This window comes from Blennius ocellaris, assembly GCF_963422515.1.
Source record: "Blennius ocellaris genome assembly, chromosome: 7".
Lineage (NCBI taxonomy): Eukaryota > Metazoa > Chordata > Actinopteri > Blenniiformes > Blenniidae > Blennius > Blennius ocellaris.
Genome location: NC_137656.1, coordinates 20,975,451 through 21,002,601, shown reverse-complemented (window position 1 = coordinate 21,002,601; position 27,151 = coordinate 20,975,451). Strand labels below are relative to the sequence as shown.

At 44.0% G+C, this 27,151-nt stretch overlaps 3 protein-coding genes across 3 annotated transcripts in view; 2 read left to right on the top strand and 1 right to left on the bottom strand.

Annotated features, from left to right (window-relative positions):
- hectd4 (HECT domain E3 ubiquitin protein ligase 4) overlaps positions 1–2,790 on the top strand; it is a gene marked incomplete at its 5' end in the record, with an annotated part of 35,477 nt that extends 32,687 nt beyond the window's left edge. Inside the window, one exon of the mRNA XM_080498863.1 lies at positions 504–2,790. Within this exon, the coding sequence (XP_080354989.1) occupies positions 504–640 (137 nt within the window). The 3' untranslated portion in view covers positions 641–2,790. The remainder of the gene's footprint in view (positions 1–503) is intronic.
- A 1,622-nt stretch (positions 2,791–4,412) lies between these two features.
- On the bottom strand, positions 4,413–6,920 carry LOC308132185 (L-serine dehydratase/L-threonine deaminase-like). The gene is made up of 8 exons (XM_080499184.1): positions 6,858–6,920; positions 6,600–6,756; positions 6,413–6,452; positions 6,148–6,287; positions 5,841–5,932; positions 5,261–5,488; positions 5,051–5,175; positions 4,413–4,949 (listed from the first exon to the last, which is right to left on the bottom strand). Exons 2-8 carry the CDS (start codon positions 6,750–6,752, stop codon positions 4,756–4,758), a joined length of 972 nt encoding a protein of 323 aa, XP_080355310.1. The 5' UTR covers positions 6,753–6,756; positions 6,858–6,920; the 3' UTR covers positions 4,413–4,755.
- A 5,320-nt stretch (positions 6,921–12,240) lies between these two features.
- The window catches only part of LOC308132278 (tetratricopeptide repeat protein 28-like), a 156,219-nt gene continuing 141,308 nt past the window's right edge, over positions 12,241–27,151 (top strand). The window contains exons 1-2 of the mRNA XM_080499305.1: positions 12,241–12,400; positions 17,125–17,424. Coding sequence (XP_080355431.1) covers positions 12,371–12,400; positions 17,125–17,424 — 330 coding nt within the window. The 5' untranslated portion in view covers positions 12,241–12,370. The remainder of the gene's footprint in view (positions 12,401–17,124; positions 17,425–27,151) is intronic.

The window sequence follows — 27,151 nt, the reverse complement described above, 5'->3', positions numbered from 1 at the left end:
AAAAAAAATCTGATCAACTCCGTTTCTAAAGTTATCAGTTTAGTTCAGTGATCATGTTAACGGAATAATAGGGATTATGAGGCAACAGCGGTTATCTCATTGTGGGAAATTGGATGAACTCTGCTGTCGATATCCTCTGGAGTCTTCCTGCATGTATTTTTTTTCCCCTTTTATATTTGTACAAGTAAAAAAAAACGAATATTGAAGAAGACAGGAGTTGAAGTGGTCACAACATGAGCCTGCCGCTTCAAGATGAATTAGTTTCATATTAAATTAAAACCCTAATGCCAATCCTGGGAGAATTGCCACGGTCAAAAACTTACTTAGTCAAAATGTAAAATCACAGTTGTAAACACAGGATCTGCTCTGTTTTACTCCAGATACGATAGCCTCACACACTGACTCACCGTTTATCAGCGCTTATCTCCACTATCACTCAGCGCTCAGTCTTCAGGACTTCCAGGAATCGTTGCCCCGCCTCATTTCTGCCTTTTCCTCTGCAGGTCAGCCAGACTCCCGATACATCCGGGTGGAAACTTGCATGTTCATGGTGAAACTGCCTCAGTACACGTCTCTGGACGTGATGCTGGAGAAGCTGCGCTACGCCATCCACTACCGAGAGGACCCCCTCAGCGGCTGAGCAGCCCAACGATCCGGAGCATATTATGTATCCAACACCTCATCCTTACTTTGAGCCTTTCCTCCCTCCACCCCCTCCCTCTGAGACACAACAGTCCACAACACTCTGCTGCACGAGCCACAAAGTTTCTTTAATCTCCTTTTGAGCCGCATTTTATTTTTTTTGTTGTTGTTGTTGTTGTCCATCCCTGCATTTAATTAAGTTTCGCCGGCACTTCTTTTGTCATTATGTTTGACATATTGTCTGTTTCGGGTGAATTCAGGGAAGAAAATCTGAATCAGCACTGATATTGTTGAAAAGTCTCTGTTCTGGTTGCACTGAATGGAAGAAACAACTGTGAGACTTTCTTTCTTTCTTTTTTCTCAAATCTCCTTCTTCCTTTTATTTATTTCACTCAAGTTCTGTGAATTGTCCAACTTGACAGGATTTTTTTTTTTTTTCCCAATCTGCACTTTAATGTTGCAAGTTTAATTCGCGATCGCTGAACATTTTGAGCATCGAACGTGTAACCGGGGGCATAATTGACTGGTTTCTCGAGTCGCTGGCATCGACGACACAATGAAGGCAAACAGACAAGCCTCCGCCGTCGATGTTCTGAACGACGCCTTTGCTGTAGGAGCCTCCCTCTCGCTCCCTCTCTTGAGGGACGACGCTTCTTCCGCGCGAAAAAAAGAAAATCTCCGGAAATGTATCGGACGTGTGAAGCCGGAGGTACGATCTCAAAATGTGTGACGCTGCCTATTTTTGACTACGTCAGCTGTGAGCAGTCGGAAGATGTGAACAAGTGCTGTACAGGATAATATGTAGTTTACTGCCTGTTTAAAAACAAAAAGAACTGCTAATGGACAAACTAACTTATGCCTATATAAACTGAGTACATTTTATTCAAGGCTCAGATGAGCGTATTTAAGTCATGTATAAAACAAAAACAAAAAAAAAACTCATATTGATCTATTAGTTTATGAAATTGCTTTTTCCTTTTCTTTTTTTTCTTTCTTTTTTTTTACTGTCTTTGACATCCGAGCAGCTGCAGCAGCGTGTTCGGTCGGGTTAGATGGGACGATAACCGAGGCCTGCCAGTTCCCAAATAAATACTTGCATTTCAGGTTTACAAAGCCTGTGTTTGTGTGACATAACGGGAGGGAGATTTCCTGAGCTGCTCTCCCAACATCGTGTGCTACTGCTACTGAATGTGCAACAAAACCCCCCTCCGCCCCCCCCCTGAAATACAGAATCCACACACAGACATGGGGGGGGGGGGGGGGGGAGTGGCGGCGGATTATTTTAAGTTCTGCCTTTTCTTTTTTTTTCTTTTTGATAAATAGGATTTTCTGCTAGATTAAAAAAAAACAAAAAAAAAACCATTTTGTTGACATTGATTTTCCCCCCATAACCAAATGTTTAGTCGTGTAAAAAGGAAAAAAGAAAATGTGTGTAAATATTTGCGTTTGACGGCAGTTTCTATTAATTGCTAAATTCACTTCACCTTATATTTTGTTTTCGTTTTATTTTTTTGGGTTAGTTATTTTTTGGTTTGCACTACTCTTCCAAGTAAAGATTCTAAAATGAGCAAACTCTGTGATGTCTGTTGGATATCCAGTTTGTTGTGTTGTTATTTTTTTATGAATTTTTTGAAAAACCAATAATCTTATCACACTTGTCTTGTACTCTGATGGATTCAACTTCTTCTACTCATGGTGAAACATGTTTTCTTGTGTGAGTAAAATTGCCATTTTACTTGGATCGAGCTAAAAAACCACAACAAAAAAACAGCATCATTGACATTTGACTGATTGGATTCTTGAATTGCTTGCAAGTTTTTTTTTGTTAGTTTTTTTTTTTTGGGGGGGGCGGTGTTGGTTAATTTCTTTTAAAGATATACCGCTGCTAACAGGGATGCTCTCACTCTTCTACGGTCTCCCCGGGGGGGCAGGCACGGTTTTAAAAAGGACATATCCATACAAAGAGGTGTTGCGATTAAAAATGTGTGCTGTACATTTACTTGATATTTATTACAATTATTTATGGTTGCATTAACTTAACTTTTACTGTCTTACCTCTGCACATCAGAAACTTAACATATCTAAAAATGGATTATACAGATGTAAAGATTCAGATGGCATTTGAGATTTCTGTGTCACAATAAAGAAATGTCTTCATGTATAAACACGGTACTCTTGTCTTTTTTTCTTTCTTTTCTTTAAATTTCCACTACGCTCTATCAATGTGTTCATTTTATTGCATTTGCCAGATAAATATGTTTTTGGTTTAATGAGGGAAAACAAGTTTTATAAGCAGTTGTTTTCCTCTATAAAATGGGTCATTTGCATTCTTGGAGGCTGTGCCTGTTACGTGTCGGCTGGGACAATGAGCATTCATGACACTCCAATGATCCCCGCGACGCATGTTTTGTCTCTGTGAGAGCATGCTTTTTATGTAAGACCGACCCCCCCCCCCCACCACCACCACCGACCCTGGTTGCATCACCCCCGCCTGTAAAGCAGACACCTCTTCAAAGCGGCGAGTGCCGGGCCAGGCCGGTTCCAGCCGGATCTCCAGCTCTGCTCCTCACTTGGGGCAACATCATGGTATATGTGGGCGGGGGCTGTGCCGGTGCCACCATGTACTTTCTGCAACCAAGACGCAGTGTGGAGGAAATCGGTTTTGGCGCATCTCTGAATAGTTCTCCGCCAACTTGCTGAGTCATACCACCTGCAACCTGAGAGGCACTTCTTCTCAGTTGGTGAGCGAATCTAAAACGTTCCCCGGGAATGTGTGCGGCGTGTTGAACCGGTTGGGTCAAGGGAACCAATCACCTCTTCCTCCCACACAGCTGTCTCCTCTATTTCTGACATGTGGCCCTCCACCCCTGTTCTTACGACCCCCTGCGACCAATGAGAGACCGTGGAGGGGGCAACAGCCCTCAGCAACGCCCGCCAACTGAGAGACGGGAGCCGGGCTTCGCTGGAAAGGTGTCGCGACGTCGGCCGCGATCATGTGGCTGACCCATTAACGGCGAGGACACTGGGAGACGCCGTTATGTAATGTGGTTCTCTTTTCAGTGCAGCAGGAGAAACATGGGTCACTTGTTGCTCTTTCACTTCTTCCAATGAGGAAGAAGAAGCTTAATCCACATGTCGGGAAGGAGAGCAGACGGTTTATTTTGAGGGATGAATGTTTCTTTTATTTTGGTTTGATGGCAATAACTGATTTTCAATTCGAAATCCAGAAAGTCTTTGTTAAAAGTTGGAATTACAAAGAAAACCTTCGCTTTGTTAATACAATAGAAGTTGTTTCCAATTTATTTACTGAGGATCACATTGTTTTAGTGAGAGTGGCAGACAGTCAAACCACAGGACTGAGGATGAAGCCGAGCGGGATTGGACAAAAAATATCATTCCTTTATCTGTTTTCCACATATTTTGAATATAGTTGTTGTGGTGGTTTTCATAAGAGCCATTTGCAGAGGCCCAATATAGCTGCAGCCATGCTTTTATACATTTGATCACTTTGTAATTTGAACGAAAGAACAAAATAGAAATATTTTTAGTATTACACTGTTGTTCTCGTTACTTATCGTTTGACTGGTCTGGCCCGCCTGAGATCAAACTGGGCTGAATGTGGTTACTGAAGTAAACGTTCGTAGCAAAAGCTCAAAAAAAGAAACCCTGTTACACTATTAACAGTTTGATGGTTCCAGTACAATGGAGCTCAGCCAGTATCAGAGTTCTGCCGGGAAATCTCCACGCAAATACAAGTGAGATGCCAGAGAAATGGTTCAGAAATATAATTTATTAAATTTAAATACATTTCAAAGTACAAAAGCAGGAGAACAATACAAAGTAAACACATTAAATACAGCTGCAGCCTACACGTGCCAGCATTTGTTTTTGTTTTGTTTTACAGGGTTGTTTTTCATTAAAAAAAAAAAAAAAAAAAAGGTAACTGCAGAACATATTTCTAGAATCAGAAGTTCCTCCAGGAGCTGGGCCTGGTCGTTGTGGGGGCTCCGGAGAGCTTCAGTCTGGAATGATTGGGCCTGTGGAGCGGGTGACTGACGGGGGTTGGGGGGTCGAGGGAGCGGCTGATGGAGTCTCTAAAAAGGGTCGGCGACGTCAGACCACGCCAAGCTGCTTTTTCAGCCTGCTCAGCTGCTCCATGCTGATGTTGTTGCCGCCGCACACCACCACGACCACGGGGCCCAGGCGCGGCGCCAGCTTGCCCTCGTCCTGCAGCTTTCTGATAACGTCGCTGTACACCGCCGCCAGAGCGGCGCCGCAGGCCGGCTCCACCAGGACCTTCTCGTCGTCTGCACAGAGAACCAGTGATCAGGAGGGCATCGGTTTCACAGCTCTTTTGAGGGGGGGGTTGTGTTTGAATCTGCTCTGTTCAGGTGGAGACGGAACTCACCGACAAAGCGTTCGACGGCTTTAACGGCCTCCTGGTCTGTGACCACCTCTGAGAAAACCACATGCTCGCCCACCAGTTTCATCGTCTGTGCAGAAACCCTGGTGAGGCCCAGCGTGGTGGCGACACTGTGGAGGAAAAACACGAGTTTCAACCTTTCTCTAAGCAGTAGCTGTTTTTTTTTTTTTAAGTGAGCACAGTCAGTGAGCATACCTAGTGATCGCCGGTAAAGTCACGAGCTTTCCAGCCTTCACGGCTGCATTGAGGCTGTGCGCTCCGACGGTTTCCATGGCGACGATGGGCACGTCGGCCCAGTCGGCGCGCCGCAGCCCCTCCACCACGCCGTTCAGCAGGCCCCCGCCTCCCACCGACAGCACGATGGCTCCTGGCTTCTCCCTCAGGTCGTGCTCCAGCTCCTTCACCAGAGATGTGTGGCCTTCCCTTCACACACACACACAAACGCTCAGCTTCCACACTGAATCATCTTGCATGCGAACAGCCTGCCGCATTTTGTTTTTCTCTAAAACTGGTGTTTCCCCCCCCAGAAACACAGAAGGTCCGCGACATCGATTATGTAAATGAATGACCTGATAGCAGAGCTTCTACCTGACCTATGACCTCACTCAGCACCTGCAGCTGTTCAAGCGCTGGATTACACTGGTGTCACTATCAGTCACTCGCACATTCCTCGTGTGTGAGTGACGCATGCGCCCATCCCATCGTTTGTAAATAAGTGATGTGAAAGCGGTGACAGTCTTTCCTGGACAGACGGACGTGACGGGCAGTTTCTTACCAGATGAGCGGATCATCGAAGGGAGAGATGAATATCCAGCCGGGGTTGTTTGCCACCAGCTGCTGTCCGTACTCGATGCTTTCATTCAGGGCCTGAAAGAGAAGAGACACACACACCTTCATGTACACTTCTCCCGCAGCGACAACAAAAGCTTTTTGCATGTTTGCTAAATTTCTCTCCTGCTTCAAAAAGCCATTTTTAATGATATTTTTCATTAACGCCTCAGAGTGGTGATACTAGCAGCAGGTATTGCAGCAGAAACACTGTGATGTTGTGAACCATCGTCTATTATGAGAGATAAAGTCACCTTGCCATGAATAACCACATTGGCGCCCTCATCCTTCAGTCGCTCCACTGTTAATTTTGGCGTGACACTTGGCACCACGATGGTGGCAGGTACCCCAAGCTGGCGGGCTGAATGAGCTGCCGCCATGCCAGCATTTCCTCCTGTTGACACCCAAATCATAAACAAACAAAACAACAACAACAACAACAAAAAAAACATTACAAATTGAAATGTAATGAAGGAAGTCAATCCTTTCACAGGAGGTTGTATTCACCTCAACGCTCACCTGAACAGCAGACAAATCGCTCACATCCTCGCTCGGCCCACTACATGTAAAATAAAACAAAGACGAACAAGTTGAAGTCAACGCTCTTAAACTGGAGGATTTTGGGCTCAGGTTTTCATCACAAACAAGCAACAAGGACGAATCGCGTACTGGCAGATAAAGAGTACTCACAGTACTCAATACTCACAGTTTGGCAGAGGTGGCCGATGCCCCTGATCTTAAAGGATCCTGTTGGCTGAGATGAGTCCAGCTTGAGATAAACCGAGGTCCCGGCCACTTTGGTCAAAGCGAGGCTCTGCCTCACTGGAGTGGCCACATGAAGAGGCTTCTGGGTCTTCATCTCACTTTTTGAGAAGCAGAGAATCATAAAATCAAAACAAAATCTCACTTTTTATTCTCTTATCAGCAATAATTAAGGTTTTAAAAGTCGAGGGCAGCTTCTTACCAGCCTGATGGGGTTGGACAGAGGAAACACACTGTTTCAGGATATTGATCCCAGATGACTTGATTCCCCTGCCTCCTTCAGCTCCATCTCTTTTATACCTGCCTGCGTGGTGGGCTTGGCAAAGGAGGCCCAGATTCTGACCAATCAGCGTGCAGCCTTCAGCCGCGAGACGCCTCTTCAGTGAGCGTGAGGATGAAAAATACAAACTCTTCAATAATGACAACAATGATAAAAAAAAATGCATTTAGGAGCTCTGATGCAACTTTTCATATCCACACTGCTCGTATTGACTGTGTGGCAGGTTTGAAAAAGACAAACAACAGATTTTGTTTCATCTCGTCACAAAGTTGTTTGTAACTTTAATAATAAGCAGGATTAAACGAGTTTTTTCCCTACAAATTCCCATAGAGCTTTAAAATTCTACCGCCTTACACTGAATGTCCCCTTGATTCTATTTTATTTCATTTGTAATTTATTTTTAATACCCAGGGTGGTTTGCGTGCTCTCCCTCCTCTAAAGGACTGGCCGCCCCCCGCCGGCGTTACCAAAAGAGTCGCGACTATTTTGACACCGATGTCCGACTACCAAAAGCGGGCTCGAGGAGCCGCGTCCGCAGCGCGAGGACGGTTCAAACCTGAATGATCCGGAGCTGCACGACTCCCAGCTGGGTGAGATGCCAGGAAAACAGTGGAAAGGTAGTGCAAACAGCACGGGTGTTTCATCATGGGACCGGCGCATCCTTAACCCCGACCCGGGCTCCGCTCGTCGCAGACGTGAATATGTGTTGTAATGCAGTTGTCCTCGTGCAGGGAGAATAGAAACGTTTAGAATGATTCTAGTCGGTGTCCTCAAGCTTGGATGAAGGGATTTTGGCTTCTTTGCATCATCAACCTGCATCGACCTCGATTCCTTTAACTTCAATTTATTAGGGTCATGGTGTTCAATTGTGGAACAAATTGGAGATGGAGTTGAAACAATGTCCAAACATCAACCTCTTCAAATATAAATACAACCAGAATATTTTTGAAACATACAGAGAAGAAGAAATGCATTGCCACCAGGAGAAGTAGGATCAACGTATATGTGCATGTGTGTGTGAGTGTGTGTATAAGTTTGGTCCATGTTGATATAGTCGTTTGAAATGTGGGAGGTTCTTTTTTGTTAATGTTCTGTTGTTGTTGACGTTTTGTTCTTTCTATTCTAGTGTGGAATGTACCTTTTGTTGCTCTGAGTTTGGGGTGGGCGCTCATAGGCTTGTTGCTTCAGCCCACTCCTTTTGAGCAGAATGTGTACTGCTCAAATAAAAAAAAAAAATAAAGGGTTGATTTCCCCCCAATAGTTGTGCATGTTATTTTTACTGATTATCTTCTTCTTTTTTTTTTTTTTTTTAACTCCAACTGATAAAGTACACGAGTTGTGTAGACAGTGATAAAAACCATCATTCTACAGAAAAAGCTGTTTTTTTCTCTGTCTATGAGGTAAATATCACCATTCAGACACAAGACAATTCAAAGTACTTTACAGTGACTAAAGGAAAATGCATTAAAACTAATGCAAAATCTGAAGTGATTAAGATTATGGAATACATTAAAAATGAAGCCTTTAAGAAAGGCATAAAAGGGAAAATAAATAAACACTTTATTGAGACAAAGGAAGAGTTTAAAGGCCTGATTTGTCAGCAGGAAGTGTAACTCCACAGGTGAGGAGTGGAGGAACTAAGAGCTGCTTCTCCTGGTTTCCAGTGACTCTGAACCACTGAGAAAACCTCTTCCTGAGGACCGCGGGGGTCTGGATGTTTCATATCCTAGTCAATCTTGACATGTAATGAATTCTGAGATCATTCAAACCTTCATAGGAAAGAAGGTTTTGAAGTCAATCCTTTGATAAGCCAGCAGCCACTGCAATCTGCTCTCATGCACATCTTTAGTTTGAAACACTGTAACTCGACATGGGTAATGCAACTTTAAATTATTTTAACTTTAACTGTGAGAGGGTGAGTCAGAGAGCCAGAAGTCACTTTCTCAGTAATCCAGCAGGCAGAGAGTTTACAAACAATTCAGGTTATGTTGATGAAAATAAACCGGATTTGGCGAGACTGATATGACTGAACTTCTCCCTGGTCACGTGATCCCAGCCTCCTGTTCTCAGTCCCCTTGGCTTCAGACTCTCCAACATCAATACCTCAAACACTGAATGTAGGTCAGTCCATCACGTGAGGTGGCAGTGATGTTGACAAAAGAAGAACTTCCCTGAGCGTTTTTATCTATGTTGAATACACGTTCTGATCCTTGTGCCAAACCCCTCCACAACAACAAAAATAAGAATAATACTGAACTTATCAAATGAATTGATTTCGGAAGAACAAGTTTATTTTTTGCTTACAACAGCTGAATAAATATGGAAGATGTGTTTTGCGCCATAATCATTTGACCGTAGAAAACTAACAACGGATGACAAATTGTGGGATAATCAAAAGCAGAAACAATTTTCACCCAAGCCACGTTCACATAGTGTCGTATTCCCTTGTAGTGGCAAAACCTCCTCTATGGGACACAATGAAAAAACACAAACATAGGTCTTATTTCATCGATTTTTCTTTTTGTCTTTCTTTGTATTTAAACGTGCAGGTGGAGTCAATAATGCAAACTGGATTCCATTTAAAATGTTCTTGTAAAATCCTGAAGAAGTGTGCCGGCAGCCAAGTCCTTCTGCAAACTGGCCAAACATGCTCGTCGCTGCTGGTAATTACACGTCAGCTTTCCCACGATTTAAAAAAAAAAAAAAAAAAAAAAGTTCATTGCAAAACTACTTTTTTCTCAATTTGCAGAGAAATTACACAACTGCTCAGTGTAAGGCCCAAAGCCTCCCCGAGCAGAATGTTGCACCACCTGCTGGTGAATAGCTGCACCTACAAGTAAGACTGATAAATCTGGAGGCACTGAATGAAAGGACACAACCTCAGCAAATTATTATTTTGGTCTCAGTAGAGGAAAACAGAGCGATTTACAAAAAACGTAAACCACACGTCTGCAAACTTCAGATACTGCCAAATAAAAGCATCTCCAGCTTTTTCAGGCCAGAAGTGTTTGTGTCATGACATCCATGCAGAGAGAACTTGTTCTTCACAGTCATGTCAACGGATATTTGGACTTGACAGAACCGGAAAAGAAAAGATTGAATCTTAATTTGGATTAAATTGACTTGTGCAGCATGTGAAATTTGAATTATTCCACATTTTATCCATTAAAATAATAATTTTCTATGAGCAGATATCCAAATATGACTGTAGTATGAGCCAGACTGTGATGATCTGCATATCCACCAAACAGTGATTATAATCGTTTTCAACAGAATTGTGCTCTCCGAAGGAGTCAGAAATAGTAATGCCAATGATGATGAATTGGTAGCAGAACTTATCTTTACCATGAAAGGTGTTGCGTGAACGTCTTGCCAGCATGAGAAGAATATGATCCTCCTGTCACCCATATATCATCTCACCCGTGACTGCATTCGCGTTCGTCGAGAATTTGTCACACATTTACCTTTTCCTACACCCAGTGCGTCGCCCCACGACAGGCGGTATGACAATACCGACCTGAAGAGTTGAGAACATTTTAATTATAACACTGACGGCCAGAGGATTCAGAGTGTTGGATCAATCCATTATGAAGTCAGATGCACTCACACAACGTGTTAAAATTGGATTATATTGTTGTTTTACTAATAGTTAAGGTTTTTAACGGTGGTGACGTCACATGGATTCCTGACTTGGATGAACAAAGGAAAGATCCATGTGGAATATGTAAATGTGGCATCGTGCCACGAGGTGGGTAGAGAGAAAGTGACAACCCTGATGGAAGCTGAGTTCCAGGTGTGACGGAGGATCAGACAGAAACCGAACTGAAACGTAGTGAGACAAGAGGAGAAACGCTCACGATGTTTAAATAAAAAAACATGAAACCCAAACAAAATAACAAGTTAAGAGACAATAAAAAAAAAAAACACTCAGCAATATACATTTAGACACAAAGTGCTTCACAACCCCTTGGAAATACTGTTAAAGATGGATTTAAATCCAATTTGAGACCATTAAAACCAAATCTCCTTCAAGCTGCAGTCGTTATTCTAAGCCTCATTTAAATGGGTTGAAAGTTTGTGCTGGACTCAGACATTCTGTGAGTTTGTTCAACAAGGCTTCTTCGCTTTGCTTGGTTTCGATCCCGGGGAACTGGGATTAAACCTGCTCCAGATGAATTCAATGGCTGCGGGTGAAGAAATGTATTTAGACCTTTCAGTGCAGGTTTTCTCCAGGTTCGTCTCCGTCCTTATACTTTCCTTTGAGGTTAATTGGTGACTTTGATTGTGAGTGTGTGTGTGTGTGTGTGTGTGTGTGTGTGTGTGTGTGTGTGTGTGTGTGTGTGTGTGTGTGTGTGTGTGTGTGTGTGTGTGTGATGGTCTCTCTGTTTATCCTGTGATGGACTGGTGACCAGTCCAGAGTGTGTCTGCCCTCACCCACAGCCAGCTGGGACCGGCTGCAGCAGATCACACTGTCCAGCCCGGACAGAACAGGTTCCTTCTCACTGAGGACCATCGTGGCAACGAGGAGTTCAGGCTGCACAGAAACAGACACTTTAAGTCATAAATAATGGGTTCTGCACAAAAAAACCAAACAAAGTACATGAAGGTATGAGTATGTGGATGAGTCCAAATATGACACTTGCTCATTCCTTTATGGTAAAGCGAGGGATGCATTATTTGGCAGGGCAGATGTTGGAGCTGCTGAATAAAATGCATTTCCTGTTATTTTATTTGGATTCTACAAGTCTGTGAGTCACGTGGTTTAATTAGAAGACACTGACCTCTCATGAGGTCTGCATCATTACATCTCAAAGTGTGCATAACAGCTTGGGGGGGGGGGGGGGGGGCATTATTTGGCAGGAAGTGCAGCTCTCTGTCTCGCTCTCCTGGCTGACTTCTCACACAGGAGCATTGTGTTGTATTATTAACTCAACCAATCAAGGATGGGAAAGGTCAAAAGGTCTCTCTCTCTCTCTCCCTTCCTGTGTGTGTGCGTGTCTTTCTCTTCCTTTCTGTCTCTCTCTTCCTTTCTATTTCTCTGTCTCTCTCCATTTATCTCTTTCTCTTCCTTTTTGTCTCTCTCTCTTCCTTTCTGCCCCCTCTCTCCTCTCTCTCTCTCCTCTCTCTCTCTCTCTCTCTCTCTCTCTCTCTCCCCGCTATGGCAACAAGGGGGGAAAAAAAGAGCAGTTTTAGAAAAAAGGAAAAGCTTTGACAACATGGCGCTCTGAGCTTGAGAAAAGTTTCTCGTGAAGCCTCCCAGCCTCGCGCTCCTTCCTCCCCGTGCAGCGTCTCCGGGCTCGCGAGCGGCAGGAGGGACGTTTGTACCCCGATCGGGGAAACTTGTCGACGCGTAAAAAACTCGATAACAATAATCCCTCGGAGGACGAGTGTGATGGGATGAGAGCGAGAACCACAAGCCAGCGCAGCCAGACGGGATGGAGAAGCAAGCGACTCTGAAGGAAAAGGTACAAGAGTTTTCACCAACTTTTATATTTATTTATTTATCCCCCCCCCCTCCTTTCCTCTTTCTGCAAACTGTCACGCGAGCTGTCATATATTCTGCTCTGTCGTTGGCGTTTTATTGGCCCTCAGAATAACTTTCAGCTCCGCGTCCTGCACAGGAAATGCCAAATGACCATTCCTGCGAAAACCTCGTAAAAAAAAAAAAAAAGAAAAGAAAAGAAAAGAAGAAAAAAAAGTCGTCTATCGATTTTCCAGTCATGCATACGGCTCCGAGCTGCACACTGGGTGTGTGGGCTCTCCTGGCTCGCTACTATAAGCAACATAAACTTGATTTAAACGTCCGTGGAAACAAACCCCCACGTGAACCCACACCCCAAACTCTTATTTTGTTATTACGCCGTACAGACTGGGGTTTTTTTTTCCGGAGGACGCGCGAGTACGTGTGCGTCTAGATCAGTGTTGCCATGAGCAAAGGCAGGAGCTGGAGGAGAGAGTGTGTGTACACACACCAAGACTAAATTTGTCTTCAGAGAGTTGAGATAATCTGTCTTTATCTCCCGTCTCCTTGTGATTATGTTGGTAGGGTGCCCTCTTTGCAGGGTCTCATTATATCCTCCATTCTCCACCCTTCCTGCCCACATGGAGTGAGGCTGGCAGACCCCTGGCTGTTGCAGAGTCCTGTTACACATTAAAAAAAAAAAAAAAAAAAAACCTGCCCTTGGAAGCACTAATCTATAATGCATGCTTTTCCTGACATTTCTTTGGGAGCAAACTTTTGAATTCCAGCCCGAGCTGACACTGTCACTGTCACAGTTTGACTTTCTCTGCGGTGGGCTCCTCCACATCACGGATGGCCAACTTTGATCACTGCGAGGGCCACAGGAACGGCCTCCTCCAAGGCCAAACGGCCAAACTGTGACCGAGTAATAAATAAACGTGCCATCATACTGCCCTCCTTTTCTGATGAGATACCAGGCAAAGCCACCGGCACCGACGTGTGAGCCCATGTGGTCGGGCAAAGAAAGGTAGTTTCTGTCAAATTATAGCTATTAAAAAGACATGAAGGCAAACAGTACTCTTTTGTATACTTTGCCGTAGCTCCAAACATGACTGGATCTGCAGTTGGCCATCATCTAAACACATCTCAGCCTCTCACTCCCTCCTGGGCTCCAGCGTGTGTGGAGCGTTCTTACAGCATCACTTATGTGGAAGAAGTCGTTTTACGTGCTGGAAATAGCGCGTAAACACTGTAATACCTTTTGACTTTGATTAAATTACACACATTCAAGTTCAAATTGCTACCCCGCACATCTACAGTCACGATTAGATTAACATTTGGCAGGTAATTGAATGAAAATGACTAATTGTTTGTACAATTTTTAATATTTTTGCCTTGGCCTTCATCCTCCCGTCGCCTGTGAAACCAAGAATGAATTTATTTCTTTTTTTATGAATGAGGCCACGGGTTGGCCTTGTCTGGTCTGGTCTCCAATGGATTCACTTTATTTTAGACACTTGAATACCTGCATTACAACGGCTTCACCTCAGGATGATTGCAACATGTTTGCAAGTTTTTTGCCGCATGTTTTTCAACATTTTCGACTTTGACAGCAAACGAGGGAAAACATGTAAACAACACTTTTAAGCAGGAGTAGTTTAGTTTATTTCGAACATGTTGGTACACAAAAAACTAAATAAACCAACAACAAACATAACGGAGCAATGCAAACAAAACAAAACAGAAAATGGAACATGCCACAGGCAACTAAAAATATAAATCCAGGAGAAAACCCACGTTGGGGAAAAAACACCCAAGCGTCCAAGGGTTCTCGTCACAGACAATCATCATGAAGTCAGTTATCATGGATCATTTCAATATTGATACAAACAGTAAAGTGGGACAGAGCTCATGTAAGAAAATCCTCAACAGATGAAACTTCAGCTTGATTTCAAAACGACTCAGGAGGAGGCAGGTTTGAACAGGGCGGAGATGAAGAGGAGGTCAGATGGATATATGGCTTTAAATTACCACATTTCATATCCAGCCATTTAATTCCATTGGAACCTGTACTTAAGGTCTCAGTGCAAGATTGTTTTGTAGTTCTGGACAGAGATACAGAAATAGACTTATCTCTTTGGGGGGGGGGGGGGGGGCGAGGATGAAACGGCGAGGGCAATGTGGCGAGGATGCAGGTGAGGGAGCGCGGCGTTGTGATCGGTGCTGCAGTGCAACTTCACATTGAATCAACTTGATACCCAAAGCCCTCATTTCTCGCTGCCTCTCCTCCCCGCGCCTCTGGAAGTAATTACCGGGCCGGCGCGCTCCCAGAATTCAGTCTGAGGAGGTGTGGTGAGAACGAGGTATAATGGAAGCTTGGCCCCGGCAACATGCAACCCGAGATGAATTTCATGATTCAGTAATACTCAGCAAACCGTCTCTGCTAAATAGACGTGACACTTTCGTCCTCGCGGCAATCGGGCCCTGCTAGTTGGGAGCAGTTACCGAAAAAAGGCTGGAGTCTGGATAATTGGTCCTCCCGCCGGTTTTGGTTCACCAGCGTTTGAAGTCAAACGTGATGGGGACCAATAATAGATTAGATCCCACAGTGCAGAAGCCGTCGGTCTGGGGCGCTGTTTGAGTGTGGTTGGAGAGTCACCGGGGCCAACAAGACGGTTTCAACTTTACTCCGCTGTTGTTGACTTTTTAAATTGCTGTACGGAGAGGAAATAAATGGACGTGACGAGAATTCAAGACGGATCTAATTTGAACTGCAGATATAAGAAGTTTTATGTGGGTGTGCAAGAAGATTCTTGATTATAGCCTGATGCCAAATTCATATATATATATATATATATATATATATATATATATATATCTGCAACCTTGGTACTTGATACTGATATTTACTTTGACGGTCAGGTCACCGAGGTTCTCCTCTTTTGTACAACTGAGTCTTTTGTGAAGGATCACTTCTTAGTGATTCTCTTCACTGTGGCTTCAATAAAAACCAACTACAACTGGTACCGACGACGTCCCGCCTGCAGGTCCTTGGCTCCCTGTGAGTGTACGAATTGATTTGATCTGTTTACGTGTTTTCCCTTCAACTCTACAGAAGTGCGGTGAGATGCTTTAGTGTTGTGAGCTTTTCCCTCCCGACCAGCGACTGTCTGTGCCGTTTGAATTCCTCCGCTGTGGAACTCATTACGTACCCGAGTATCTCAAGCGGGCAAAGACGTTATCCTTCCCTTCTTTTATCACATGGCTCTCAATGATTTATGAAATAGTTTATTTTTATTGATTTTTTTTTCTTTCTGTAACCTCAGCTTTAAAATGTGCAACACAAATGTATTGTTTCTTTGATGGATTTGCGTGTTCTCCCTCACAATCTCCAGACATGTTGGTTAGGGTGCAGGTTTGTTTGTTTGTTTGTTTGCCCTGTGACAAGCCGGTGACCTCCATGATCAGCCTGAACTTTATAGCGCTATAAAAGATGGATGGATGAATTCTGTCTTATTTATCATCTGACAGTTGATATAAAAGTATTCAATCTCAACAGATTTTGTGACTAAGCTTTATTTCAGAAGTTTTATTTACCCCGAGTATCCGTCTTCTATACAGCTTTATGCAACGCTGGCTGCAAAGCATGCAAAGTCGACATGGAAAGAAACTGAACCCAGACTCAAACCAGGGATTTTAACTACCCACTACACCAGCAATCAACACGTTATGAGGAACCATCGCTTTCACCCGGCGTGAGCCGTGATTGTTCTCCAGCCCCCATTCAGACCCGTCCAGAAGACTGATGGATCAGGAGGAAGTCACCCCGCAGCACCAAGAGAGAAGCAGTTTTCCACCAAGTCAGACGTGTGGACTTGTGGCATCTCGCCGTGGGAGATTTAGTCCTTTAGGCCTGGAATTCTGTTGTTTTGCGTTTCATCTTACGGCTGACGCACAAGCCAAAAAGTGTCGGTCTCACGAGGTGTTGTGACGAGACTGAGATTTAAGTCATAGTGGAAAAGCTTTATTGGTAATGGTTGTAATACGTGTATACAAGTAAAGGGACATTTATATTTTTAGCGGCCTGCTAAAAGGCACATCCAATGAAGTAACACCACTAAGACATCCATCCATCCATCCATAGCGCCACAATGCACTGCAGAATATTTCACTTTAATTGACCCTTATTGACATTTACAGTCACACCTGTAGTTTACCAGCTGTTACACAATCAGAACTTTTCTGTGAAAAAGGTTTGCTGACCTGAGTTTGACACTTTGCTTTCCAACTCTCTCCAAAAACTCCCCCCGCGCTTCATTCTCCTTCATTCATTATTCCATGACACTGCGGCTGCCCGCCCCGTTCCCGTTTTGGTGCCACAGCCGTCACGTCGGGGTGTCAGAGCGGCCGCGGCACAGGTCTGAATGTTAATGTAAAAAAAAAAAAAAAAATGTGACTGCACACCTTTCAAATGTAGGACTTGTTGGTGTGCACACTGGCTCACCGTTCTGCCGTTCCAGGGCATGCGAGGGGAGCCCAGCTATCGTTAACAAAATTTGTTTCACCTGCGCTTTTCCAGCTGTGACAGCTCCAAATGTCTGGTGTGGAAAAGCCCCGCTGGGCACTTTGCCTAATGGATTTCCTGTTGGTTAAGTGTCATGATATATATTTATTTGCAGTCAGAGTGATTACGTCTCTCCCACTCCGTGTCCGTTTGTTTCCCTCCAGTTCTCAATTTTCGGGTCTCGGACGGCGGGCAGACCGGCCCGGTGCCTCTCTGGAGACGACGGCGTCCAGTACGGCCTCAGCAAGGCGGAGTTCATGGAGAAGGTGCAGCAGAGCAACGAGGCGTGCCAGCGGGGCGACTTCCAGGCCGCCGTTCACCTCTACAGCGACGCCCTGCAGGCAGACCCGCAGAACTGCATCCTCTACAGCAACCGCTCCGCAGCGTTCCTGAAACTGGGCCAACACCAAGCTGCTCTGGAAGATGCTGAAATAGCTTGTGAGCTTAATCCCAAGTGGCCAAAGGTAAGTGTGCCCCAACAGCTTAAATCAGACATGGGGGGGGGGGGGGGGCTGCCGTCACCCCTTGTGGCCCGTGAGATCATGGGCCAATCCCAATTCTACCCTTTAGCCCCTACCCCTTACCCCTTCCCCTTTGAATTGTGCGTTCACGAAAGTCTAAGGGGTGTCCCATTTCACTAGTGCGCAAAGGCGGAGGGGTAAGGGTAAGGGCTATTTACCCCTCGAAACGTAGCGTTTACAGAAGCACACTTTAAACAGAGGGGTAGGAGGACATGGCGCCGAAGGACTCGCATTTCACATATATACGCTTCGAAAGTTGCATAAACCTGTTGTGTTTTATACTAGTAAGAACGGCAGTAGTGCTGCCGTATGTAGCTTCCGTGTGTATTTGTTTCGTGGAGACCGTGTTTATAACACTTCATTATTCCACTGTGTAGTTCCAAAGTCTTCTAATATGGGTGTTTTGAAAACAGGGACCCCCGAGCAAACAAGGAAGCTCCTCTGCTTTCCCATGGTGAATGAGGAAATATTTCTGAAGTCCAAATACAGCGCAAAAACTGAAGTAATCCATGTCTCCGTGTATTTCTTCACCTTGATGTGGAATGGTGGAAAACAAAACAAAGCAGCCAAGCTACTGCAACACGTTGAATTTGGGACGGCAGGACGATGCTCCTGCTGGAAAATCAACAAACATCCGTGGCTCAGCGCTGCTGCTATAAGGCCGCCATATTATGACGTCACAACTATGAGACGGAGCGACAGGGGCGGGGCTGAGCAGAGGGAGAGGGGTGTCCCAAATCTAAGGGCTGAAACTTACCGCTTTGCCTTTGCCCTAATTTTGGAGGGGAAGGCGGAGAGCTAAGGGGTAGGGGTACAAAATTGAATTGGGATTGGGTTAGTTATGAACCAATGTTACCAGTCTGATCGTTTTAACCACAGATTCAACCAGATTGGTTCACTCTTTGATTACTGTATTATTAAATAAACTCAACATGGCGACATATAAATAGTCCTCTCAGCCAAATATGTTTCTGTGATTGTTATTTATCCTACATTTTCATGGACCTCACAGTTATTAAAGTTGCCGATCCCTGGCTTAAAACATGACTTCATTGAAATTCTCGGTATTGTGTTGTGTTAAGAGTTGTTTTTAAGTTCAGGACTTTACCTCAGAATGATGCTGCCTTTCACTGAAATTGATCACAACATTGCATCTATCTGGGTCAACGGTGTGGACGTGTGCAGGAAAGCTTTTCTTGTTGTTTCTGAGTATAGATGGAAATGTTACCGTGTTATTAGTCGCAAAAATGTTATAGCTCCATGCGACACTGGGAGAGAACTATAGAAGAAAATTAAAAAGTAAATTGTGCTGCTCTTCACAGTTTTATCTAATGTAGGATCTCAGGGCCAATAGAACACACATACACACACACACGTTTTTGTACTGTGAAGTACCTGGAGAAAACCCAAGCATGCACAGGGAGAACATGTATTCTCATGCCCCTTCTCATAACATTTTGAAAAACTGAAACAAAACTACCTTAAAATATTGTGTGATGAATCAGAAACGTATGTAAGTTTCAGTGTTTGAGAAGACAAAAGCTTCCCGGTCCGATGAAAAGACAGTTTACGTTACCACGTCACATTGTGGGCAGCCAGGTTGAGTTAGAATCTGAATCTGGGGTGATCGAAGCTGGCCCGAGTGTCCCAGCCCATTATTTTCACTTTGCAGCGACTAATTCTGAGCTCTGAGGCGCCGCTGCACAGTGTGACGACAACGTGTGACAGAAAGGATATATTTCCCCGCACTGCCTTTATATTTCCCAGAATACTAAAACACGCACTCGCATTGTGCCACTTTCAGGAGTTGTGAATTGTAAAAGCACAGATATGATTCAGGCTCTCAATATGCGTATCATTGCCAATTTGAACTTCATCAGCACTTTGCTGCAGAGAGCGAAATGAGAACATGATGGCTTTTTTTAAAACGTGTGAAATATCAAGTGTGTTTTTAACAGGAAGTGTTTTTATTGCTGCCAACGGTGAGAAACTTTGCAGTGTGAAAGGTGACAATTGTACACTTGCTATTTTTTCTCCCCCCCCCCCCCAACACACCAATGAGATAATTTATCTCTCATACTGGGTGTTTCAAATTCCGCTCACATTTTCACTCCTCAGTTGCGTTTTCGTGGCCGCTGATCAATACGAACTTTTCTGGGGTCTTGTCTTTGATCGTGTCCGGGCTGCGTGGACTAACCTGCGATAGATTTCACATTACTCAGCCACAGCGATCACTGGGAGACCAATTCCTCTCAGTGATAGAAATGCATTGATCTGGTGATTTAGCATGGAGAGATACTTTTGTCTCTGCAGAGAGAGATTGATGATAATGTGGTAGAGTGGTATTGATGATAATTTGTCGCTACCAATGATGCATCAGTGGCTACCTCTTCTTTGATTTGAGCTTGTGAAATCTTCAGATGCTTGGCTAAGGTTTTCCTCCCCGGTGAAAATATTTGATATTACAGCGAGGCTGTCACTTTCTGTTACGCAGATTATATTGTGTCTTCATGCATTTTCACCATTTTCTATAAACTGTTCAGGTTGAAAAGGGACTCTTATTTACCATCATTTCTCCTATTTCTGTTGTGCTATTTTGGCTCATTATCTGATACCTTTGTTTTTTCCCTCATTTGATATCACAGCATCGACAACCACCAGCCTTAATGTTGTGCCTTCTCTCTGAAGTGTGTGAGCTTAAGCATATAGCATATCTTATTCATTCAGGAGGGATTTCATAACCTTCTGAGGCAAGTGAAGCCAAACTATAATTGAAAATCACTGCCAAAATCATTCTCCTCCTCTTTATATGCTATCCAAGTACAATGAACTCTTTGTGGTCTGGCTGGGGGATGGTTGGCTTAATCTGGGCTGTGTAACGCAGCTTATTCCTGGATTTGCTGCCTGACGGCCTTGATTCTCATGCTCAGGTTTGTGTTATCGGCCCCGGTGCCGATGTATATCTTCACCCTGGTGTTTTCATCTGTAACATAACACAAAGGGATTAATATGCCTGTGTTAATGGTAAATAATACAGAGGGGTTGTATGCCCACGTTGCAAGCTGTTCCCCGATTCACCACTAGGGGTCAGTGTGGTCAAATAAAATTGGGTTTTAAAGTATTTTTGTCCATGTAGGGCAAAAAAAAGCAATCAGCCAATTTAATTTCCAAGATAATTTTATCTACATTTGGTTGATTCAAGGAGCACTTAATGTTCATTATGACTCTCTTATGCTTCTATAGCAAAAATGGACTCAAACATGTATCATTATTTTGTAAATGGAGCATTTTCTACTTGATGAATGTGTAGGTGGAGGCCAAGGTCACAGTAAATCTGTCTTAATTTTTCTCCCCCTTTGTATTTATTGTTTATTACTATCCCATTTACAGCAAACTTCTGATCAGAGCTTAGTTCTTTTCGGGTTTACACATCCAGTTTGTGGAGTGGATATGAATGAAGACTCGGTGGTGTTTTACACGTCGCGTATTCAGTCAGTCCTGCCCGGAAGAATTGATTGGTAATGGTGGTCCTGACACTTCTGGCTCAGGGGGAGAGAGAAGCTTGGTGCTCCACAGTCCATCCGCTACGCTGGGATATTTGACGAAGGGACGGGGATTAAATCATAGGAGTGCGCTGGCATTCAGATCCTGTGTGAGTACATAATATCATCAATCATACCTCGCTCCGACTGCACTTCTGCATTGGCCCGTCAAACAGTGACAGACACGGTTTTGCTGCCCTGAGCACCAGCGAGTCGCCCACAGCCAGCCTGTGAAGGAGCGCCCTGTCTAATCTGTCAGCTTTCCCTGCTGTAAGTGCCAGAAAACACATTCTGAGAGAAAGGGAGAAAATGTGCGGTTTAATGACCCAAGACTGCTTAAGGCCCTTTGTACCTCTCCCTCATACTGAATATAAAACGCTTAAATGAGAACAAAATAAGGTGGCGCTTCATAGGCGAGGGGTGCAGTGCTCTGTGGACGAGGGAGCGAAGGTGCGTGAAAATTTGCAGCGTGTAATCAAGCCCCTCTTCCTCTGCATTATTATTGTTTACCGCCCGAAAAGAACGACGCTATTGGAAACTCATAAACTCAAGCTGAGACTTTCTGACGGGCACGGGGTGTGTGGCATTTAATGCGAGACGGAAAATGTTCCAGCATCTGTTCACTGTGAGTGTTTGTGCATCATTGTTTTGCCTCGATTGCCTTTTAGACCTGCGCGTGCGACGGAGACAAGGATGCTCATTCTAGGTGGGATCCGGGTCTCTTCTGCACCTCCATCTGGTCCCTCGCTCTCAACACGGCGGCTCCACTGACACGTTAAACAAACAGAGCTTTTTCTGCTATCACTCCCTCTCTCTCTCTCTCTCTCTCTCTCTCTCTCTCTCTCTCTCTTACGCTGACAGCAGAGCTCCTAGGGAACCGCAAGACAACTGGCACTGCAGCGTCAGGGGAAACTTCGCTGTCATTTGCATATCCTCTGATTATAGGTTATAATGGTGCTTATCAGCGGTGCTCTGTCTCTTCAAATGCTCATTGCCAAAAGTTCCGGATGACACCCGCTTATAAAGATGGCTCGGAACCACCGTGTCTTGTTTTTCACATTTCCGGCAGTTTTTTTGGGATTCATTTTTTTTTTTCTCCTTTTCTGCCTTGAAATATCTATTTACATCCTGGCGGAAGGGCTTTGGGTTGATCTTTTACAATGAGTGTTTGTGGTGGGAAAGGTCACGGTGTGTGCAGCACTGAAAGGAGGCTTTAATTACGGCCGCACCATATCCAGTAATTGTGCAAAGGAGTGGATGCCGACACCCTCATGGCGCAGAAGGCTACTGTTGCCTGCCATGCTGGGTGATGACACCGGCGCGTTATTATTTATTTATTTATTTGTTTTTTTTTTGCTGTCACTGTACATGGCAGAGAAAGAAATGAGTTGCATTGACTGTGTGTGGTTTGAAGACCTCATCCTTTCCCCCACTCTCAGCAGCACTCCGCTTTTCATGTGGATGAAAACCACTGGTGTGTAATGTTTCCCTGTTGGTTATGACAGTCCGTTAAACCGGCTCCCATCTGATCTCGGTGTGTGAAAAGAATAAAGAACCTGGCTTTTGATCTCACGCGGAGAGTAGTTACAGCTCATGTACCTTTCTTCTTGCTTTCATTTATACCATCTGAAATATTTATCGCGCAACATCTCGGTGACCTGTCCTATTATTTTGATGCAGGTTGAGAAAATAAACACAGTCAGCTAAAATACAGTAAACAATCTGGTTTTTTTTGTTTTTTTTAATCTTTGTAGTGCAGCTTGTTTTTTTTTTTAACGCAGAAAGATACTTTAGGCACTCAGAAGCTTGTAGATGTTCTCATTCTTTTTTCTCTGAATCTGCTAATCAAAAGCAATATGAAAGCTGAAGCTGTCAGACATCCTACTGCAAAAAAAGTGGAGGAGAAAAAAAATTCTTCAGGCGCATTTCACATTGATCCATTTTCAATTTTTTTCAAAGCTAAAATACATGTTTTTGAGGTGAATGTAGCATTTATGGCTTCTTTGCTCCTGTTTGGTGCAACAATGGTTAAAATGCACTGCGAAAGGAACCTGCTGATTTTCGATGGCAACGATTTTCAAAGCAATATTAATGTATTTTTCCTTAAGGATTGTCGCGTCTTTATAAAGTGAAGAATCTGCTCTTGTTTTCAGTTTGCATGTTCTTCCTGTGTTTTACACCTGCTTCCTCTCACCGTCTAAAAACAGTGAATTGGTGATATGAAAGTGTCTGCGAGTGTGAATTTGAGTGCGTGTGAGGATCTCAGTGACGGACTGTTGACGTCGGCTGGGACCGGCTGCAGCGTTCCGTGTTGGACGGAAGACGGAAGGAGGGATTGTGATCTCTCATCTCTGGACACGTTGCGCTTTTTTTCACTCAGATTAATTTGTGGCTTTACAGTCGTTCTCGCTGCCTGGCTCGTAGGACGGCTGCCAGTGTTTGTGTTGGTCGACCCGCCGCTTGGACCCAGACTGAAAAGTCATAACATTTGATGGATTGCCTTCTGACCGTGGTCGTCGTCTGAGTTTTTTTCCCCCCAGCACCATCGTGAGGTTTAGCTTTGTGGTTTTAAGTGACGTTTCTCAAGTGTATTAAACACACTGGTTAGAGAAAGAATGAATGACTGTGACTGAGAAGAAATTGTGTTATTCGCTAAAAACAACAATCCAAAGAATGCGTATTCAGATGAAACCCTTGCTGTTATCTATTCTTAGATGACATGGTATCAGTTATTGGCCACAAGTTTTACTATCTCAGTATCTGAGGACAAAGACGACTTGGAAAAACAGACAGATGCACATTTTGTAGAGTATTCCACTCACTATATCTCTTAGTTTTACTGGAGGATGATGGGATAGATAGTATTAGAAATGCACTAAAAGATCAGCATTTCTAAAATACCTCGGACTGCAAATAAATATTTCAAAAGTGTCCAAGTAAGACTGCAGCATGCAGAAGAAAGTGTATACGTGCTCATATACTGACTAATAATAATCTAGCCTATTTTATGTTTGAGCACACTATACAGTACAAGATGCTGAATATTTCTTCCTTCAACTGCATCGTACAATTAAGAAATATAATTATTGCGTTGACATACATTGCACTCAGTTTTAAATCACACAATTAGTACTTATAGATATATAAGCACTACAATTATTGAAATGGAACAATAAGATATGAATTAGGCAAAATTAGTGTTGAATTCAATTATGAAGCCACCCTATGTTTGGAAGAATATTAATTATTTCTCTTGATACATATTTATGTTTCGCTGCTTTGATTTGAAAGCAGGAAATGAAGATGACATCCACCTGCATAGCTCTCCATAGCTATAAATAAACAATTAAAAATATATGAATGCCTCTAGTGAGACATGAGAATACCAATATTCAGTAGAGGCTAATTATCATACCGTGCGGGCAAAACTTTCCGGAATCGCACGTCTTCCCCTCTTGGTGTTTTGCAGCATATTTTATTCGGTTACGGAGAAAAATGGGGCACGAGAGCTCACCTCCGCCTGCATGTCTGTTACCGGTTCCTGCTACGCTGACAAGGAACATGCGATGATTATAACTGTCAGAGCTAATTACGGATGATTTTCTGAGATATCCAGAGGAGCTCGGAGATTTACAGTGGAGCGGCGAGGCTCATGTGCAAGAGGAACTGTGGTGGAAGCCCGAAAAAATAAACAAATTAATGAACACATGACACATGCGACTGTAGAGAAAACATTGACGTGAGTCGGACTAAAAATGGAGGACAAAAACATTTATTGGTGCAAAAGTTGAGTCTCTAGTATGTTCTATGGCCATAGTGACCAAGCTTTTCCCTCTACCTCTGAGTTCCTAAAATATTACACTGAAGCCAAACACTGACACTTTAAAATTAAATCGCCATTTAGCTTCTGATGCTATAAAAAGTTTTAAAAACAAACAATCTTTTTCATGTGTAGGATCAGGACGAGCCTCGGGCCCAGCCGGGGATCTCTGGCGCCTCCCTCAGGGGGCCGCGGGCCCTGAAGGTGTGTGTGTGTGTGTGTGTGTGTGTGTGTGTGTGTGTGTGTGTGTGTGTGTGTGTGTGTGTGTGTGTGTGTGTGTGTGTGTGTGTGTGTGTGTGTGTGTGTGTGTGTGTGTGTGTGTGTGTGTGTGTGTGTGTGTGTGTGTGTGTGTGTGTGTAACAACACAATTGTAAGATGGATTAAATGGTCTGGAAAGCAACACATTGGCAGAAGAGAATGATCCCACTGCAAATCATCCATGTTTTTAGTTTGTTGTTTTTTGGACGCTGCCTTCTTTACTGTTAGTGGATTGGTGGACCGTGTTGTCGTGTTTATATGTCGGAGGAAAGCACAGCAGTTCTAGAAGTGTACGTTCCCTCTCTTTGAGAGGAGGTGTTTTTCTGGTTGAAAAGTTTTCCCACTCTTATTGCCGCTGGGCTATTTTCCACCGTGGCGGCGGCGCTCTCCGTGCAGAGAGCCGAGTCATGAACCACTAATGAGAGGGTTCCGTTTTGCTTCGACCCAGCTGAGGCTTGACCTAATGAACAAATCAAATGAACGGCGTATAATTACAGGCCAGCGAGCGGGACGGACGGAGGTTTTGGCGCTAGTGGGCACAAACCTGAAATTATTTGTCTGGAAAATCTGTGAAATGAGCGGGAGCAGTTAAAAGTCTGACTCCCCCCCCCCCCTTTTGGATGGCCATAGTGCTGCGCGTATGAGCAGGCCATGATGGAGGGAAAGTGACCACACACACATACACACACAGAAACGAGTCTGCTGTTTTGATTTGTGCAGCACTTCCTTGGCAGCTCGGTTGCTCTTTACGCAGATGAGATGGAACTAATCCCGAGCTGCAGTTGTCTGCTAGCTAAGTGGCGCTGCTCTCTCGTCCTTGGTTTCACAACAGAGCCGTTTGTTGCTGCTTTGTTGGCAACTATCACCGAGAGTGGCGTCTTTTCATGAATTGCCCCATTTGATTAGGGTTCCGCGTCCCCTTGTGCAGCTATTCAGTAATATGCAAGCAAAATGTGTTTGAGCTCGAAAATTGTTATAAACCTGATTTGCATTCCAAATCACATTTCCTTCGTCTCCCCGACTAATAACTCACACAGAATTGAACACATCGCCGTCCAATGTTGACTGCGAGGACCAGCTCGTATCACCATTTCTTCTCCAATGTGTTGCTTTTCTGCGTCTGATGAGTTGTGCCTTATTCATGTCAGGCACAGCTTCTGAATTATGTCTCTTATGTGACTGATTGAATTTAGATCCAGAATTTGTTTGGTTGGTCCACACATTCAACAGACTGTTGATGTGTGCACTCCTTTTTTTTTTTTCTTCTTCTTCTTTTTTTTCCCCTTCTTACAGTTTGGAAGGATGTGTCCAAATCCCGCTTACTCGAGTTGCCGCCAAGTGGTTTTCCTCTCTGCCACCCAGGCGCCCAACCAAATTGTAGTGTGTAGTAAAATCTAATCTGCCTCCAAGAAGCGCCCACAGCGCACATTTAAAAAAGAAAAAAAAGAAAAAAAAAAAAAGAATGAAAATGAGCCTATCTTGTCCTTTTCACGCCAACCATAAATGCTTACAGTATATGTCTTAGCTTGCAGAAACCAGATTCTAGTTTCCAGTGTGGCTTGTCTGTGTGATGTAATTTGATTTGATGTGCGGGTGATGACCTTCCTCTCACCTCACAGCTGTCTGTCTCATGCCGACCCCCCCCCCCGGGGGGGGCTTGGATGAGTCAGATCTGGGCGCTGATGTCACCCTGATGATAATCTGTCAGGCCCATCAACACCCCATCAACACCTTCTACTCGCTGCATAGATGTGTCATTTCAGACGATCTCCTTTTCCAGAAATACCGGGTACAAATTCAGTCTGTCTGCTTTGAGTCTGGCCTTTTTTTTTTTTTTTTTCCCTGGCTAATTGGGTCAGTGCTGATGTGTGTGTGTGTGTGTTAGAGAGATTTGTACATTATTTTTTTTCTTATGCTGTTTTTCTGATAAGCTACTCAGAAAATTAAATGCAGCGGTCCCTTTGTCCCAAAAGAAATAAAGCGTGTCAAAGTGTAGGTAAGCACCTCAAACAAGAAACTTCCAATCACGCTAAAGATTGTCTTGCCCTCT

Excerpts from the sequence above, each read along its gene's own strand:
- LOC308132185 (XM_080499184.1), bottom strand. The coding sequence starts at position 6,752 with ATGAAGACCCAGAAGCCTCTTCATGTGGCCACTCCAGTGAGGCAGAGC. Across the intron at positions 6,288-6,412 it reads GCGATTTGTCTGCTGTTCAG|GAGGAAATGCTGGCATGGCG; the intron begins GTGAGCGTTGAG and ends GGGTGTCAACAG. Across the intron at positions 5,933-6,147 it reads ATGTGGTTATTCATGGCAAG|GCCCTGAATGAAAGCATCGA; the intron begins GTGACTTTATCT and ends CTTCTCTTTCAG.